Source organism: Dioszegia hungarica (assembly GCF_025882075.1).
Source record: "Dioszegia hungarica strain PDD-24b-2 chromosome Unknown MKK02contig_32, whole genome shotgun sequence".
Lineage (NCBI taxonomy): Eukaryota > Fungi > Basidiomycota > Tremellomycetes > Tremellales > Bulleribasidiaceae > Dioszegia > Dioszegia hungarica.
In genome coordinates this window covers 964,714-982,500 of record NW_026515781.1, presented here as the reverse complement: position 1 = coordinate 982,500, position 17,787 = coordinate 964,714, and the positions used below count along the sequence as shown (strand labels likewise).

General features: G+C 57.0%; 6 protein-coding genes across 6 annotated transcripts in view; 4 read left to right on the top strand and 2 right to left on the bottom strand.

Moving 5' to 3' along the window:
• Window positions 1–662, top strand: part of MKK02DRAFT_31003 (putative cytoplasm protein) — a gene marked incomplete at both ends in the record, with an annotated part of 1,235 nt that extends 573 nt beyond the window's left edge. The window contains 3 exons of the mRNA XM_053088187.1: window positions 1–357; window positions 406–584; window positions 631–662. The exon at window positions 1–357 is cut by the window's left edge and continues 511 nt beyond it. Of these exons, the coding sequence (XP_052941825.1) occupies window positions 1–357; window positions 406–584; window positions 631–662 (568 nt within the window). The remainder of the gene's footprint in view (window positions 358–405; window positions 585–630) is intronic.
• A 459-nt stretch (window positions 663–1,121) lies between these two features.
• MKK02DRAFT_41691 (uncharacterized protein) lies at window positions 1,122–5,084 on the bottom strand (the record flags this gene model as incomplete). The annotated part of the gene is made up of 18 exons (XM_053091664.1): window positions 1,122–1,675; window positions 1,733–1,850; window positions 1,902–1,994; window positions 2,047–2,133; window positions 2,195–2,258; window positions 2,316–2,387; window positions 2,451–2,626; window positions 2,698–2,916; window positions 2,994–3,128; window positions 3,174–3,194; window positions 3,248–3,336; window positions 3,394–3,491; window positions 3,549–3,565; window positions 3,615–3,945; window positions 3,990–4,041; window positions 4,087–4,391; window positions 4,458–4,873; window positions 4,929–5,084. The coding sequence occupies 18 exons, from the start codon at window positions 5,082–5,084 to the stop codon at window positions 1,122–1,124; spliced, it is 3,003 nt and encodes a 1,000-aa protein (XP_052941824.1).
• A 518-nt stretch (window positions 5,085–5,602) lies between these two features.
• On the bottom strand, window positions 5,603–6,222 carry MKK02DRAFT_41690 (uncharacterized protein; the record flags this gene model as incomplete). The annotated part of the gene is made up of 2 exons (XM_053091663.1): window positions 5,603–6,123; window positions 6,216–6,222. The coding sequence occupies 2 exons, from the start codon at window positions 6,220–6,222 to the stop codon at window positions 5,603–5,605; spliced, it is 528 nt and encodes a 175-aa protein (XP_052941823.1).
• Window positions 6,223–8,211: 1,989 nt separating this feature from the next.
• On the top strand, window positions 8,212–9,870 carry MKK02DRAFT_21468 (NLI interacting factor-like phosphatase-domain-containing protein; the record flags this gene model as incomplete). Its single annotated transcript, XM_053086421.1, has 4 exons — window positions 8,212–8,736; window positions 8,860–9,396; window positions 9,452–9,683; window positions 9,737–9,870. 4 exons carry the CDS (start codon window positions 8,212–8,214, stop codon window positions 9,868–9,870), a joined length of 1,428 nt encoding a protein of 475 aa, XP_052941822.1.
• A 952-nt stretch (window positions 9,871–10,822) lies between these two features.
• Window positions 10,823–13,640, top strand: MKK02DRAFT_41687 (uncharacterized protein; the record flags this gene model as incomplete). The annotated part of the gene is made up of 14 exons (XM_053091662.1): window positions 10,823–10,829; window positions 10,890–10,997; window positions 11,061–11,369; window positions 11,416–11,433; window positions 11,495–11,652; window positions 11,698–11,845; window positions 11,904–12,128; window positions 12,174–12,512; window positions 12,558–12,709; window positions 12,759–13,053; window positions 13,101–13,218; window positions 13,268–13,353; window positions 13,399–13,521; window positions 13,570–13,640. The coding sequence occupies 14 exons, from the start codon at window positions 10,823–10,825 to the stop codon at window positions 13,638–13,640; spliced, it is 2,157 nt and encodes a 718-aa protein (XP_052941821.1).
• Window positions 13,641–14,151: 511 nt separating this feature from the next.
• MKK02DRAFT_35710 (uncharacterized protein) lies at window positions 14,152–17,770 on the top strand (the record flags this gene model as incomplete). The annotated part of the gene is made up of 11 exons (XM_053089248.1): window positions 14,152–14,293; window positions 14,348–14,422; window positions 14,535–14,959; window positions 15,021–15,722; window positions 15,775–16,820; window positions 16,864–17,004; window positions 17,055–17,154; window positions 17,220–17,308; window positions 17,373–17,493; window positions 17,540–17,625; window positions 17,683–17,770. The coding sequence occupies 11 exons, from the start codon at window positions 14,152–14,154 to the stop codon at window positions 17,768–17,770; spliced, it is 3,015 nt and encodes a 1,004-aa protein (XP_052941820.1).
• Between the last annotated feature and the right edge of the window lie 17 nt (window positions 17,771–17,787).

The window sequence follows — 17,787 nt, the reverse complement described above, 5'->3', positions numbered from 1 at the left end:
GCTGGAGATTGGCAAGTGCCTCATGGAGGACTGGGAGCGTGGACAGGGAACGGTCCAGTACCACCCCGGAGCGGCGGGCGATGCGGGCGTTCTCGCAGGCGGTCTCGGATCGGGAACCGTCACTGGTCCCACCGGTGGGATCAGGCGTACCAGCGTCCAGGCTGGCTTTGGCGGTGCGCCCTCCAGCGCCCCCAACGGCGGCTTCTCGGACCGTCGGTCTAGCCGTCCCAGCGTTTCTGCTCCCTCGGGCGAGCGTAGGGTCTCGCAGCCCGCCCCGCAGCCCGAGCTGGCCGCGGACGACCCAAACCTCCGCACCCAAAACATCTCCATTCCCAGCGACATGGTCGGATGCATCATGTAAGCTAAGCAGATCGTCGCGAAGATTGAGCAGAGCTGACAATCTAGTGGCCGTGGCGGTTCCAAGATCACCGAGATCCGTCGTCTTTCCGGCTCCCGCATCTCTATCGCCAAAGTCCCCCACGACGACTCTGGAGAGCGCATGTTCACCATCGTCGGTACCCCCGAATCGACCGAACGCGCCCTCATGCTCCTCTACTCGCAGCTCGAGGCCGAGAAGGAACGCCGTAAGCTCGATTCTCATCTGAAACATGTTCTGAGCTGACACTCCAGGCGTCAACCAGGGCAACGGCACCGACGCCTAAATGTTGGAATCCACCATCCTACTATATCCGATCTTGGGCTCCGTGATCCCCCTTCTTCCTCCTTCCTCGCTCTCGACTGCACATACATCGCCCTTCGCCCCCGTCAACCTTTCACTTCGTTCATCTCTCGGCTCGACCTCACCCTCACTCTCCACCTTTTTCGCGAAACACCACTCCGCCCGGCATTGCTCGAATGCTCTGCCTATAAAACAAGTTCGCACGTAACGCAACGCCCTGAAGCTCGCCTAGATGATGGAGAGGGGGCGAATTATCATCTCTGAGAATAGATCTGTGCAATATTAAGCATGTAAGCGATTTCCGAGATGCGTCTGCGCGTCGCGGCGAGGCTTGCTTGGTAAGGTGATTATCCGGGGCTACGGTCATATTGACCGTCCGAAATCTTGCCCGTTCTACTCATTGTATTCTAATACAACCGAGTGTTCCCACAACCCAACCAAGCTATCTTCGTCGCCGATACCCTCTCCCCCTCTCGGACCCTCCCTTCCCTCTCTTCCCGCCTTTTTCTACTTTCCTCCCCTTAGCCTCCCTCCTCTCCCTCACCCTCCTCTTCTGCCTCTCCCTCTCCGCCTCTCTCTCGCCCATCTTCTTCCTCTCCCTCTCATCCCCCCTCTGAATCCCCTTCTCTCCCCACGCCTCCATCTTCTGCTCCCTAATCCGCCATCCTATCTGCGGCATCAACCTCCGCAGCCCCTCCATCCCCTTCTTCCTACTCAACTCCACAAACAAGTCCTCCTGGTGCTCGAAGATCTTGATGGGCTTGATGGCGTCCGAACGAAGAATATCGAGCTCGAATTTTGGCGCGCGGGCCACGGAGGCGGAGGGAGCGGAAGTGGAGCGGTCTGAAATGATTTGCGCGGCGGTACGACGGGCCCGGACGTGGCGCGCCAGAAGGAGGGTGATGAGGAGAGGAAGGAAGGCGAAGATTGTGGGTAGAAGACGAGGCGCGAGGGGGAGTTTGGAATCTGCGAAAGGTTGGGTCTTGAGGAGGACGGCTGGAATGTGAGCCTTAAAGCCGGAGAGGTGGTAGTGAGGGGCTAGGAGGGACTTACTCAGTGTCATCAGAGCCTGCATGAAGCTCAAAGCGACAAGAAGACGGTTCATGACGACTTTCCAGACTTTACCGTCCGTCTCGACCGTTTCTTCGACAAAGGTGAGCTGGTTTTGATACTGCCTTGTCAGCTGGGAATGTGAAGGCGGGAGATGGAAAGAAGTGCTGACGACGATAGAAGCCGTCCAGAAGTACATGGCGCCGCAGATAGACACGATGGGCGCGAGCGGGGTGTAGACCAGGGCGACGACGAGACCGAATAGCTGGGGAGATCAGCGCGGCTGTCAATCGGGAGCTTGGATCGGAGGTGCTAACGATGTTGGTGTATTCGATGGCTGATGGATCTAGGTTAGCATGGTCCATCTTTGTCCTGACGTGATGCGTGCGGCATGACATACCATACTGGGCAATGTCAGCTGATTGACCTCGGAAAGGGGAGGGGGTTGTGAGCCTGTTAGCTCACCTCAAACTCCGCGGGTTGCGCAGCTACCTCTAACCGGTCTCTGGTATTTGCCTCGCGGACTACACTGCCCCCTGTCAGCTCACTACCCCACGACCCGTACAGGAAAAGAGAAGTAGCATACTAGAAGTCCCAAGCTTTCAGGAAATACCGCGGGAGCTGGGTGAGCTGGAGACACACCACCGCGCACTTGATACTGACCCGTCAGCCCCCAGCTCTCAGCTCTAAACCCGGGTGGGGGGCAGCACTGCTTGCTTACGGAAAGAAGGACAGCCAGTACGAGCTTTGCGAGATGTACGCCTTCGTGATCTTGGCGGGCACGTCGCCGAGGCTGGCAAAGATCGTTCGGACGTCTTCTTTCCCGATTTGACCCTCGATGTTCAGGTACGTCTCGTATCCTATACTCATGAGGGAGAAGACAACGAATTTGGACAGCTTGCGAAGTCAGCGCGAGCTCGACGTCTGCCCACTCTCCCTCTGAAAAGCATGGAGAAACCAGTACTCACCAGCAAGAAAACGAACATCTGCCTGATAACATCCTTATCCAGCTGACCTCTGCTCAAGGCGCCCTGGAACCGACTTAGCGCGCGCAAGATGATAGGCAAAGCCATGATGAACAGCGCAGCGAGTGAGGCGGGGATGACTCCCGCGGCGGCGGTGAAGACTGCGTTCCAGAAGGAGGAGGTTTCGCGCATGGTTCGGAGTTTCGGGTTGCCGTCGATGTACTGATACTCCGTCAGCGATAGATGGAGCCAATTGAAGGGTAATGGATGAGGTTGCTGGGAAGAAGGAGAAGGCTCACAGCGTCAAGATTGGTCAGTATGGTGATAAACATCACGGGGATGGAGTTTAGGGCGGTTATGGTCCACCGGACGATGGCGCCTGTGATGCGCTGCGAGGCGATGGTGGAGGGGTCTTTCTCTAGGTTTCGCCAGAGCTACATAGGTCAGTTTGATACTCACCCCAGAGCGCGGAGACGTACCACGCAGACACTCCGAGGACACTGTATCGTGAGCTACGATCATGAGACGAGATCTTCAGATCACGCTAGCTTACTCTTTCAGCCTTGAACTTCTTGTCCTTCAGCTGATGCAGCTCTTGTAGCTTCTTGTGCGCGGCTTTAGCCGTCGGCCAAGTAACGAAAGCTAAGGTATCAGCTCCTGCTCCACGTGTCTAACGACAGTCGGCCAGCATAAGCGGACCTGCAGTGATGTCTGCCTGAACGAGGGAGGTATCCTCCTTCTCCCGGCGTCGGCGCTGTTCCTTTTGCCGCGCGATCTGTATCCGGAAAGCTTCTTTTCTGAGCCCTGATCAGCTTACTTTCGATATCGGGATAACGCATGACTCAAATACTCACACTATCTGCTCGTCGGACTTTCAACAATCAGCTCTGAACTCTACATCTTAGTCCCCTTGAGCTCACCTTATACCCCTCCCCCTTCAACCAGCCCCAACACCCACCCCCACCCCCACCGCTCGTCTTACCCTTTGCGATCCGCCCGTCCGCCCAGGGTTGTAACCGCTCCATGACCCGTTTCCTCTCGACCTCATTCCACCTCTTGATTGCCTCCGCCAACTCATTCATCTTTTCCTGTTTGATCGTGATCTCGACTTGTTCCTCGGGCGGACAGGCTATCGTGAGCTTGATGCGCCTCTTGGCGTCGAGGACGGTGAGTCGGTCGGATTTTTTGAGCTTGGCGGGGATGTTGAGACCTGTGATGAGGATGGTCTTGAATGCCACTTCGCGGGCGTTCCTGCCTGTAAGCTGACGAGAAGGGGAGGGAAAAGGTATACTCACATGTCACTCCAGATCTCAATGGCGCGCTCGTGCCTCCGAGAGTAGATGAACACTTCTCATCAGCTCTTCTTCATGTCTCTTTCCACGGTCCACTTACCCTGCATCACCACAATCATCGTCACCACAAACTCCGCACTGATATGCACCCACCACGCATTCCCCGTAATATTCGCCGCCGTAAACAGCTGCAGATCCCCTAACGCGGTCGTCAGATTCCCACTCGTCCCACTCCCCGTATTGAGCGTATCTCGCGCGGAACCCCACTCGGTGCGGGTGTTGATAAAGTAGTTGGCGCATAGTAAGGGGAGGGCGACAAAGACTGTCACGAGGGCGAAGAGCCAGCGGAGGAGGCGGAGGAACTCGAGGAATGTGAAGGCGTCGAGACCGAGGCTGATTAGTTGTCTGCCGCGTGAGCTGAGTCACGGACGGACGAGAGGCGAGGAGAGGGACAGAGAAAGAAAGGCTTACTGCCTGTCCCTCTCGGCCGCTGCTTTTCTATTGAAAACGTTCAATTCGACCCGGAAATCCCGCCACGCAGGCCTCAACCACGCCAACGCTGCTTCGTGCAGTTCCATCCCCTTGATCTTCCTCACCACCTCCACTTTGACTTCCTCGCTCTTCTCCCCTAGACCCCACTTCTTCGCTGCCAGCCGCTCAGCCTCTTCTTCCTCCTCTCGCATTTTGATCCTCGCGTGCGCCCTCTCTTCTTCTGCGCGCGATTCGGGAAGGCTGGCGGGGTTCGAAGAAGGGACATACGGGTGCCACTCCCCCTTTTCGCGCTTGGGCGCCACGCCGGGCTCGCGGTGGATCAGCGAGAGGTATCGGGGGAGATGGACCATGGGGTCTCGATGCCGCCGCCAGCAGAAGAAGGCGATGATTAGTAGCTAGTCATCAGTACTCAGAAGACGTAAGTGAGATATGCGGAGGAGGTAGACGTACAGATCCGATAAATGCCATGGTCCACGCGGAGAGCACGGATGTTCCTGAGACGGTCCATGATTTCTCGGCTTGTGCTACGAGCTGGGCAGACCAGTCGGATGAGGAGGGGCTTGCAGAGGGAGTTGGGGGTTTGACTTGGCGTGGGAGGTGTGACATCGGACGCCATGGTACCGATGCCGGATGTGGAGGCATCTACTCGTTGAGAGCAGAGCAGGTCCGGTCTACTGCTTCACTGTTGTTCGGAAGGGTTTGGGATGGCCTTGATATCGGGCAACTGCAGTGTCATGCTGGCTGTATGAGGGGTGAGCATTGTACGTTACAATCCTCAAGCGCGCTTGGCTGACAATCGAGGTGGACCCAGTTCTGAGGGAGTGAAACTGTGAGGTGAAAGGACGGGCGCACCGCCATTGCGGAGCGCAGGGTCAGTGCGTGAAAGGAGTCAGCCCCCATGGTGACCAGTATCTGGAAACGGCGTCGAGTATCGTGTCAGAGAAGATTTGACGACACACCTTGTTGTCTCCCAGTCCATTGGAGCCTATGAGGCGTCCAAGCAAAGCGACTCTGACCTGAGTTAAGAAGTGCCAACACGCGATGAGAGCCGATTCATCGACATCTATACATTTGATGCACCGCAGCTCGAGGTACTGTGACAGTAAGCGGACCAAACCGAAGTTCTACCATCCAGCGTCTTTGGGCCATCCTTTCCTCAGCCATGGCCTCTTCACGTCTATCTCGTACATCCACTCCTTGGGTATCATCTCGCCGTTGGTATCCTCCTCCTCATCGCCCGACGACTCCTCATCCTCGTCATCTGAGTTGTCCTCATCCTCATCTTCGTCCTCATCGTCCAGCTCGTTCTCGCTCCCCATCGGATCTGCAGCCGCGGCTTCCTTGCCAGCTCGGACCGGCGCGGATGCAGATGTGCCTGCGGCTGGAGGCGAGCTAGCAATGTGGGTCAGGTCGATAGGTCCCGCCTCCTTGTTCCGCTTCTCGGCCTCCGCTTTGTCGACAACAGCTGCTGCAACGCTCTGAAAGAGGAAGGCCTGGCCGGCAGGGTAGGTCGCGATCAGACGGAGGATGAGGGCGTCGGCTGCGGCGCGAGGAAGGGATGCGACGTGTTTTTGGAGTGCTGCAGTCGCCGTGTTGGCCGGTAAGGCTTCGGAGTCCGGCCGGGCGCGTTTATGCGCGGGTGATCCTGCCTGGTCAGCTTGTTACAGTAGACGACGACGATCAGAGCCAGCAATGCGAAGGGAGAATGCGGTCCGTGGAGCTTGGGTGATGGCTTACCTGACATTTCGATGTTCGGACCTAGTATCAGGAACCTTCGGGTTCAGATGAAGCAGTCTCTTCGCTATAAGCTTTCCGACCAAGAGCACTCGGTGGTCGCGGCGCTCACCTCGTAATAGCAGACTCCTTGATCCAAGCAATGATGGCGCGATGGAGGCACCGGTGGCGTAGCTAGAGCGGACATGCATACCTCAGCCAGGTGGACGCGTCGTGATCACGTGACGTAGTCCGTATGGCGCCTGGGTGTGGCGGTCTCTGTGGCTGGTGGTGGCACTCTAGTCCTCGGGCCGCTCAGGCCCCCGTCGACACATCTCATACAGGTGGCACCGTTTTGAGCACTCTATGACCCAGGGCTAGCTCAAACACCCAAACCCGTCTCAATACCTCGATAATCGTGTCGGTACGCCGAGCCAGTCGTCTCGGACAATCGTGGTCTGGACTCTGACTCTCCGTCATACCTGCGGCTTAGCCTGGCCAGTATGGAGCACTTGATCTGGCATGAGTACGCCATGTAGCGCTCCTTTATTCACGGTCTCCGTGTCATGACAGTCAGTCGCAGCGAATGTAAGGAGTGAGGCTCCGATATGGAGGGGTGCGTCGAGGCGAGGCGCCGAGTGCGAGACCTCGGGAAATGGCGCGAACTCTTTGCACATCGCCTCATATACCCCACTGTCCCTTCCAGTCACAAGCAATATCTCGACATGTCATCGTCCCGATTCACCGATATGGCCGCAAAGGAAAGGTACGAGGGCCTTCGAACAGCCAGTTGCTGCACCCGCGATGTCAAGTCGCAAGAAGCGAAGCCTACAATCACCTCTCAGGAGCTGCGCGAGCAGCCTCCCTTCTTTGATTTCAGCAAGCTGAAAGGTCAGTCTATCCTCAGCGGAACAGTCTATCGAGCATGACGATCTAGGCAGCAGATACCAGAAATTTTACGAGCGTTATAAAAGCTGATATCCTAGAGGGACGCGAGAGGAATACTTTCGACGAGATCATGAAGACTACTGAGCGGTTCATCAACGAGGACTACAGCGAGCACGGTGAGAAGGCGCTCATCAACACATGGTCAAGTCCGGACGAGGTCAAGCGCTGTCTCAACACCCTCAAGATTGCGGCTACGAGAGCTTCGAAGGTCAAGGAATGGCCCTGGTGGAAAGTGAACGACCACTCGCTGGAGGATGGCCTCGTCTACCATGTCTGCATGCAGACGCTCGAGAAGTGGCTCAAGCTCAAGGAAGATGAGGCGAAGGAGACCGAACAAACAGTCTGTGATGCCTCGGCGGCGACCCATGACTCGGCTCACGTCCAGCCTGGGGCCGCCTCGCTGTCGCGGAAGTCGGCGCATGCGCAGGATGGAGGGCAGGATGAGGTCTGATCGGGCGGATCAGCAGGCATCGGACGAGTTGACCGCCAATCGAACTATATTCATGGTGATTGGCTGAACTGACATTTTCTATGGATCTCCATGTACATTATCTGAAGATGTATTGCTGCACACGCTAGCCGGCATCTTGCTCCCCGGGCACCCTGCAGACCACACCAGCGGGCGAGCCGCTGGCCGCTGGCCGCAGCTGGATCCCCACTCGCCCCACTTGCCACCCACTGAGCCCAACCCCACACCAGAAATGACGCACGGACCAGCCCCTTTTGTGGGGAAACGAGGATCGCGCCCGCCGGCCAGCCGGTAACCGCAACAAGGCAAGTTCATCTGTTGTACTCTTCATCATATAGCCTGTACCCCTTTGCGAGGCAATCTAGCGAGCGTCCCGTCTGGTCAGACAGCCTTTCGTCCCAGAAGCTTGCCCCGCAAATCCACCGGTATCCGAAAGGCAGGCACCAAAGGACAGCTCGTTCCGACGTATCTCGCCAGCCACCCTTTCATCACCTCCCGCCATGCAACGGTAGCATCTACCCTCTCCATCGCCTTCTACTCCTGTCATAAGGCCACAGAAGACCTCAGGACGGATCAGTCCGAACTTGTCCGGTATCCGGCAGGATGAACACCCTCTCGCGCGTGGACGCGCTGTTCACGCACCTCCTCGAACCCTCCTCGTCTCGGACCCCTATGCCCCCGCCCACCCCTCTCGGCCTGGACAAATCTACCCGTATCCACACTACATCCCCCTCTCGCCCTCTCTCTCCCTTCGCGGTCGACTTTGACTCTCACCTTTCTCCTCCTGTACAGCGGCGCCGTAGATCTCTCAAACGTCGTCGCAAAGCTACATCCGCATCCTCCGTCAAGCTGCCTCCACCCTCTACGCCCTTCTTCCTCCGCATCGCACTCGGACTATGGTCGATCCTCCTCTCATTCTGGACCTCTCTAGTTGGCGAGACGAGGGCGGAAAGGGGGAGAAGGCGCACGCAGAAGAGACGGATTGGGACGAAGAAGGCGGGGATGAGCTCGGATGACGGGAGCGGGACGGAAGTGGAGCTCCTGAGTGTCAGCGGTGGCGTAGGGGTGGATGTGGGTGGTGAATTGGGTGATGTGACGGAGACAGAAGGGGAAGATGGGGATGGCTGGGTGGACCCTGTCACAAGGGCACCGGTAGATGACTCGGAGGTGGATGAGGTGGTGCGCCAGCCGGATACGGTCTCGTTCCGCCTCCCATCCGCGGGGAGGCGACTGGAGCCTATGCTGGTGGAGAATGGCAGAGTGGAGGAGGTGCAGGGGATGGATCTCCGGGTTAATCCGCCAACACCGGAGAGAACGTACAATCTTCGCTCGTCAAATGGCTCGCCGGCCGGTATACTCTCCAACCCACTACCCGGGACATCACCCTCTCGTGCCCGTACATCACTCACGCCCACGCCTCCTCGAGGCGCCCGACTACTGCCCAATCCTATGAACACGTCCCTGCTCGACCCCTCCGTCTCCCTCTTCTCGGCAACCCTCCCGCCACAGCTTCCCCCTCCTCCACCTCGGATCCGACCACATCACACCCCTTTCCATCTACAGAAGACGCTCATTCTGGATTTGGACGAGACTCTTATTCACTCGACAAGCCGGCCGCTTGGATATGGCACGTCCGGGGGAGGCGGGATGCTGGGGATAAGTCTGGGAGGGCTGTTAGGTGGGCGGAAGAGTAGGAGGGAGGGGCATACAGTGGAGGTGGTGCTAAGAGGAAGGAGCACGACGTATCACGTCTACAAAAGGCCTTATGTGGACCACTTTCTCAAAAAGGTAAGCTGAGCTCCTGGTTGTCTGATGTCGCGCAGGAATCAAAGCTGACTATCAGGCTGCATCATGGTACACCCTCGTCATCTACACAGCCTCCATGCCAGAATACGCCGACCCCGTTATCGACTGGCTGGACGCCGGCCGGTCCCTCTTCGCTAAACGCCTGTACCGCGACTCATGCTTCCTCCAGACGAACGGCTCGTACATCAAGGACCTGGCGTTAGTAGAGCAAGACCTAAGCAGGGTGTGCTTCATGGACAACTCGCCTGTCAGCTACGCGTGGAACAAGGGTGAGTCCATCTTGCCCGCCGGAAGCGATGCTGGACCAAGCTGACTCGTTTAGCGAATGCCTTGCCAATAGAAGGCTGGACGTCTGATCCGAACGACGAAGCGTTACTGCAGAGTCTGCCCGTCCTGGACTGTTTGCGGTTCGTTAATGACGTGAGGCGGATTTTGGGGATCAGAGGGTTTTCTTGAGATGAGTAGATAAGTTATGCGGCGCTTTCGAGGCTACATGCATCGCTATGCTGTCAGTACGTCAGTGGCGGTAGCACAGCCTCATGGTAGCGAATGATGACCGTCAGCGCTTCATGTTGGTACGGTCGAACGAGTAACCTTTGCCTTAAGCTACATTCCTCATCTGACGTGTCGCCATGACGCGTGGCGGTGCTCGGACGCGCCATGCCACAGCAGCCAAGATTTCTGATCTGACCCTGAAACACTGCATCGCCACTGCCGCTTCGACTTGACTGAAATGGGACGCATGAGGTGGACACAGGCAAGGACAGGCGGCTATATATGCAGCAGTCCTCTTTGTTATCGCGGTGTTACCTTGAGGCACTTTGAACCGGCTTTCCAGCGCTGCCTTTGACGCGTCTCGCCACCGATTTCACGCGACTGCCACTTTATCTGCCACATTCCTCATTTTGCGAGACCTCGGCCATTCATTCAAACATTCCTTGCTATCCTTGCTATCATCCCCCATCTACATACAGCCTGTACTATACCTCTACCACATCACATACCACGCCGAGCTATCACCTGCACACTCTCTCCAGACCTTCGTGAGTCGTTTTCCGCTTGGCCTCTTCCCGTGCCTCACCGCTGCGACCATTGCTCTCAGGGTCCTCACGGGGGGGGGAGCGTTTCAACTCTGGGGGCAACAACCTCCTGCTTACCTCTTGATCAAAGGTCTCAGCTGACGCTCATCTTCTCTCCCCTTATCGCTGCCCTCCTATTATACTTGTCATCGACGCCAACTTGGTACACATACCCTCCCCACCTTTCGCTCTCGAAACGTCCGCTCGTCCGCACGTCCTTACCTCCTTTCCGGCTCGAACTCTTTTCACCATCCGCACCGCGCACCGACACAACAGACCTTCCACCTCAGCTTATCTCCCTCCACCATCCTTAGCATAGTCATAGCACAATGTGTGGTACGTATCCCCCTTGATAGCTGGGTCACTGCAGGAAGAGCTGCTGCTGACTGTGCCCAGGAATTTTCGGCTACTGCTCCTTCCTGATCGAGAAGGACCGCAAGTATGTTTGCGACGTCCTCTGCAATGGTCTCGCCAGACTGGAGTACCGAGGGTACGACTCCGCCGGTGAGCTATCCCTCCTCTCCCATTTCCCCATACACCGCGCGGCGAACAGTGGCTGACGAGCAGGTATCGGAATCGACGGCGACACGCCCGAATCCCCCATCATCCTCTTCAAGGAAGTCGGCAAGGTCGCTGCGCTCCGCAAGCACATCGCTGAAGGCTTCCCCACTCCCCTTCCTTCTGAGCTTAACGGGAACGGCGCAAACGGGAATGACAACTCGCACGTCCAGGGCAGCACTAAGCTTGACATGAACAAGACCTTCGTCTCGCAGACATCGATGGCACACACTCGGTGGGCCACTCACGGTGTGCCCAGCGTGTTGAACTGTCACCCGCACGTCTCGGGCGAGAATACCGAGTTCTCCCTGGTTCACAGTGAGTTTTCTCCTGTGGAAATGCTGGGATTGGCTGACGCAAGCAGACGGTATCATCACCAATTGTAAGTTACCTCGATCGACTTCGACTCCGTTCTACTTGGAGCGACGAAGCTGACACTATAGACAAGGAGCTCAAGACCGTCCTCATCAAGCGCGGATATCACTTCTACACCGACACCGACACAGAAGCCGTCGCCATGCTGTGCAAATACGTCTGGGAGAGCCAACCGCACAAGCGATTGAACTTCACCGAGCTCATCAAGACTGTCGTCAAGGAGCTTGTAAGTCTCATCTTCGGCTCAAAGACCCCAAGCTGATAAGATTAGGAAGGCTCGTTCGCGTTTGTCTTCAAGTCGACCCACTTCCCGGACGAGATGGTCCTCACCCGTCGCGGATCTCCTATGCTCATCGGTGTCAAGACGGACAGGAAGTTGAAGGTCGACTTTGTCGATGTCGAGATGGGAGAGGAGCGAGGTGAGCTAGTCTTTTCTTGCTGAGCTGCGACGCGGGACACGTAGCTGATAATCTACAGTCGACGAACAAGTTGGCGGTCTTCTTTCGGTACCAGGCGCTGCTGGTCCCGGTTCAGGCCCTCACAGCAAGCTGCGCCGATCCCAGTCCCGCGCGTTCCTTTCGGACGACGGCATGCCTCAGCCCATCGAGTTCTTCATCGCCAGTGATGCCAGTGCTGTCATTGAGCACACCAAGCGGGTGCTTTACCTAGAGGATGACGATATTGCGCACATTGCTGAAGGAGGTGAGCGGACCACTTCGCGCCGCCGTGAGATAGGCTGACATCCAGAACTCCACATCCACCGCCTCCGCCGAAACGACGGCCTTTCGTCCGTCCGAGCCATCGAGACCCTCGAGATTGAGCTCGCGGAGATCATGAAGGGCCAATACGACCACTTTATGCAGAAGGAGATCTACGAGCAGCCCGAATCGGTCGTCAACACCATGCGTGGTCGTGTCAACTTTGACAGCCGTACCATCATGCTCGGTGGTCTCAAGGCGTATCTCCCGGTCATCAGGCGTGGGCGGAGGTTGCTCTTCGTGGCGTGCGGAACGAGTTACCACTCGTGTATCGCCGTCAGGGGGGTATTTGAGGAGTTGACCGAGATCCCCGTCGCTGTTGAGCTCGGTGAGTGACAAGGATTAGATGAGGAGAAACGAGCTGATCTTGTAGCTTCGGACTTCTTGGACCGCCGGACTCCCGTTTTCAGGGACGATGTCGCCATCTTTGTCTCGCAGTCTGGTGAGACTGCCGACACGATCCTGGCCATGAGGTACTGCTTGGAGCGTGGAGCTCTGTGCTTGGGTGTCGTCAACGCCGTCGGGGTAAGTTGGACTGAATCTATCTAGACCTGGGCGACAAGCTGACTCGTAGTCCACCCTTTCCCGCGAGACCCACTCGGGTATTCACATCAACGCCGGTCCCGAGATCGGTGTCGCCTCCACCAAGGCTTACACCTCGCAATACGTCGCCCTGGTCATGATGGCCGTTCAGCTCTCGGACGACTCGATCTCCAAGGCCGCACGAAGGCAGCAGATCATTGATGGCCTGCACGACATCCCGGGCCAGATCCGGAAGGTCCTCGGTATGGACAAGGCGCTGCAGTCGCTCGCTATGGACATGCTTGCTGGCCAGAAGAGTTTGCTCATCATGGGTCGTGGATACCAGTGTGAGTGCCGGTATAAGCGCAGGAGTAGGTATGTGGCTGATCAGCAGACGCGACGTGTCTTGAGGGCGCCCTTAAGATTAAGGAGGTTTCATACATGCACTCGGAGGGTATCTTGGCGGGCGAGTTGAAGCACGGTCCTCTTGCTTTGATCGATGAGCACCTCCCGTAAGCTCGTCCCCTAGCCGCAACTGCAGTGCCGACAGCTGACAATTAGTGTCATCTTCATTATGACCCGGGACTCGCTTTACCCCAAGGTCCAGTCTGCGCTGGCTCAGGTTACCGCTCGGAAGGGTCGACCAAGTGAGTCTAGCCATGCTGAAGAGTCACTGCAATGCTAATGTCCAGTCATCATCTGCAACGACGACGATGACTCGGTTCCCGAGTCGGCCAAGGTCATCCGTGTTCCCCGGACAGTCGACTGTCTCCAGGGCCTCATCAATGTCCTGCCCTTGCAACTGCTGTCCTATCGTAAGCTCTCTGACACCCAACCGTGTAGAACATGAGCTGACGCCCCAGACTTGGCCATCATGAACGGCGTGGATGTCGACTTCCCCCGTAACCTCGCCAAGTCGGTCACCACCGAGTAGATGTCTTCTCTTCTGCCTCACGGACCGCCGGATACAACTTTCCCAGAATTTTTGCCGCTTCATACCTCCCCTTACTGTCTCTATACATTGATCCTTGGTTTCTTATGCACCCGTGTTTGATCTGCTACCGATGTCTGGCGACTCATAGAGCTACCGAGGCCCCCAGTTCCCCAGCAGGCACTCAGGGTGCAGAAGTGCGGGGCTTTCCATCGGATCTGGACGCGCCGAGGCGTGCCGTAAATGCGGAGCACGACTCCCCCAAGATCGAAAGGACCACTCTGCTGTGACCTTCTTCAATAACCGAAGAGTACGAAGCTCCCAACGAACAGCAGGGGAGCTCATAATCTTCATATAAGCCTGAGGTGCACTCGATGATTTGTCTATTGCACCTGAAACATCGACTGGAAACGCCTTAGGAATCGGTCAAATCAGCTCGACCCACATCAACAATAACAAATTCCCATCACTCGCTCGGACCCATCATCGACCTCAATCATACTATACACGCGAGATGTTCCATCTCATCTCTGCTCTCGCGGCGCTCGCGCCACTCGCCTTCGGGCAGACCTGCTCCAATTATGGCAATACAACAGGCAGCTCCTGCCTCTGTCCGCCGGGGTTCAACCCGACTGGCGTGAGCCCGCAGACATGCAGTCTCCCCGTGTGCGGGGGCAGCTTGTATAACCCTGCTGGAGCTGCACCGGGAGGAACGAGTGGGCTGGGGAATGTCAGTGCGGGGAGTTGTGGTTGCGCGTCGGGGTTCACGGGGCCGGGATGTACAGGTGAGTCTTGGTCTGAGTGATCGCGGAAGGTGGAGACACGTCAGGGAGGCTCATCGATGGGGGTCTGAACTAGAGGCGGGAGATCTCTGGGACATATTCGCTGACATCGCAGTATGTACAGCCGCGTCTGCCTGCCAGTCCTCCCTCCAGACCATCCTCGCGTCGAGCGGGACCACCTCCACACCCGGCCTCAATACCTCTCTCACCTGCAATACCCTTCCTACCGTCTACTCGGAATCCCAAATGACGTGCAATGTCATCCAAGGAACTCTTCAAGGCGTCTTCCCAGGAACGTCGATTCTGACCATCTCGCGATCGCTGAATGCTTCGCTCACGCCGGGCGGGACGTCCGCCCTCCGGTCCGCAGGATTGACATATGGCGACGGCGTGGGATGGGCACAGCTGTGGTATGACGGCGTGGAGCAATTTTACTGCTCGGCGAATAGCTGTGCGCAGACTACGAGCTCGAATGGGAGTACATGGGTCTGCGGTGGGCTCAGCTGTACTTGTCGGCCAAACACGACCTTCTGCGGCGGGGTAAGTACATTTGTCGATTCGATCTCGACGATGCGGTCAGACCATTTGCTGACCAACTCAGTCGACGTCTCTCGACTTGACAGGCGTAATCAACACCCTCAGCGGACCGCTCACTATCGCCTGTCCCGGCGGAGGACGCTGTACCTTCAATCAAGCCCTCCTTCAATCCATCTTTGGACCGGATGGCCTCGAACTCTCGTCCTGCTCTCACGGCGAGTGCGTGCAGCAATACGTCGTAGACCAGGCAGCCGGCATCGTTAGTGCATCCTCCTCCTCAGCCTCTCTGGATCCGGGCGTCATTGCCGGATTGGCGGTAGTGGGCGTCATCATCCTCGCCATCATCGGCCTCATCATCTGGGCTTTCCTCGCGCGCCGCAAGGCTCGGCGGAATATGCGGACCGACGGCGCCTTGCCGTCTTCGGGCGGAGTGGGCGTGGCGTGGTCTGGAGTTGGGTACGAGGTGAAGAGCATAGCTTCGAGCTCAAACAAGCTCGTCAATTGGGCAAAAGGAGCGGGTAAGACTGCACCATCAGCGGAGGACGGGAGCAAGGTGGGTAAGGGAGGTGGGAAGGTCATTCTCAGAGAATGTGGGGGAGCTCTACCGGCTGGTGACTTCTGTGCGATTCTGGGCCCGAGTGGGGCCGGGAAGTCGACATTGGTGGATGTGCTGGCGGGGAAGCGGAAAGCAGGGAGGGTAGAGGGTACCGTGCGATATATAAAGGAAGAGGGAGGAAGGAGAGTGAAGATTGGCTATGTCGATCAGGTAAGTCTCCGACTCTCGGAGTCACAGTCGAACGAACAAGCTGACAAAGCAGTCTGATGTTCTATCTCCAACATCGACCGTACTCGAGACTCTCCTCTTCGCTGCGCATCTCCGTCTACCCGAGAACGTCCCTGTCTCCATCAAGCAAGAACGCGCACAGACCGTCCTTGCCCAGCTTGGCCTACAGGATGTCGCGCACACCCGGGTCGGATCGGTTGAGCACCGCGGTATCTCCGGCGGAGAGATGCGGCGGGTTTCTATCGGTGTCGAGCTCGTCGCCGCGCCGGACGTGCTGGTTCTGGACGAGCCTACTTCCGGTCTCGACTCGGTATCCGCCAGTCGGCTGATCAAGCTACTGAAGAACCTGTCGGAGACGGAGAAGACAACCATCATCGCCAGTATCCATCAGCCCAGCTCAGCGCTGTATCACTCGTTCGACCAGGTCTGCCTCCTCGCTGGTGGGCGACAGCTATACTTCGGTCCGGGCGGGAACAGACCTGCCGACTTCTTTGCGCAGCAGAACAGGCCCTGTCCTCCCGGATACAACATCGCGGATCACCTCTTGGAAATCGCTAGTACATCTTCCGAGGGTTTGCTCGATGGTCCTCAGGTGCAATTACCCGGATCTGCCCCGCTGCATCAACTATCGACATCCTCTTCCCACTCTGGCACTCATCACTCGACAGATCGGAGCGACAAGGACCTCGTCGATACCCCCGGAGCCGAGAAGAATCTCCATCTCGGCTCGTACCCACCCCCCACTCTCCGGCGGAACGGTCCCTCGGATCAGCGCGAGCTCAACCTCTCTGATCTCGGGGACGAGAACGCTCAGACCCGAGACAAGGCACGCTGGTACACCCCTCCACACACGCACTGCGCTACGACATTCCTCACGCAGATGGAAGTGCTGTCGGGGCGGGAATGGCGGAACCTCAAGCGCGACAAGACACTCCTGGTGGCACATGTGTTCTTTGCGTGTCTGTTGGGCGTGTTTGCTGGTGGACTGTACTATCAGGTCAACTTGACTATTGCGGGTTTCCAAAATCGCGTCGGGAGCTTGTTCTTCTTGGGATCGCTTATCGCTTTCTCGTCGCTCAGGTACGGCTCATCTGCTTGCAGTTGAGGTTACGCTGATGTCCAGTGCGCTGTACAATCTTGTCGAGGTCCGGGCGCTCTTCCTCCGGGAACGAGCTGGGTCATTCTACAGCCCGTCTTCATGGCTCTTGACCAGGCTATTGTTCGACGTCATCCCGCTTCGTCTGATCCCAACCATTCTTGTCGGGTAAGTACCGGTCAGCTATCCCTCTCTTGATGGTGAGCTGATCAAGTCAGAGTCATTGTCTACTTTATGGTCGGACTGTCGCGGAACGCAGCCGAGTTCTTCAAGTTCCTCCTTATAATCGTCGAGTTCTCGCTCTGCATGTGCCTCTTTGTGAGTCTGGCCTTGCGCGATCTGGGTTAAACGCTACTATAAGGGATGAAAGCTGAACACTGCAGAATTTCCTGCTCGCTTGCGTATTCCGGCAAGGCGGAGTCGCCATCCTCGTCTCCAGTCTGTGCAACTTGTTCCTCATGACATATGCCGGGTATGTCTGCTGCACGATCTGGCCCCCGCGTACGGGAAGACGAGGACTGCAGCTGACATTTCAGCTTCTTCGTCAACCTCGGAAACATCCCTCCTGTACTTCGATGGCTGCGATACTTCTCCACGCTAGGATTCTCACTGGAAGCTCTGGCTGTCAACGAAGTAGGATCAGGCCTGAAGATCATCGTATGTCATCTCCTTGCTCGTCATGCCTTGGCTGACGCTGCTCCAGGACAACTTAGCGGGAGTACCAGTCGAGATAGGCGCACAGGTCATCATGGAAACCCTGTTCGGATTCGCCCTCAACAATTACTACCGGTGAGCTGAACCCGTCTCATGGTTGTGGGAATATGAGGAACATGAGCTGATATACAGGGATGTGCTGGTGCTATTCGCCTTCATCGCTGGGTTCTCAATACTACTAGTAGGGACTATTGTGTATATACTGAGGGAGCGGAGATGATCTATAGCGCGGGGCTG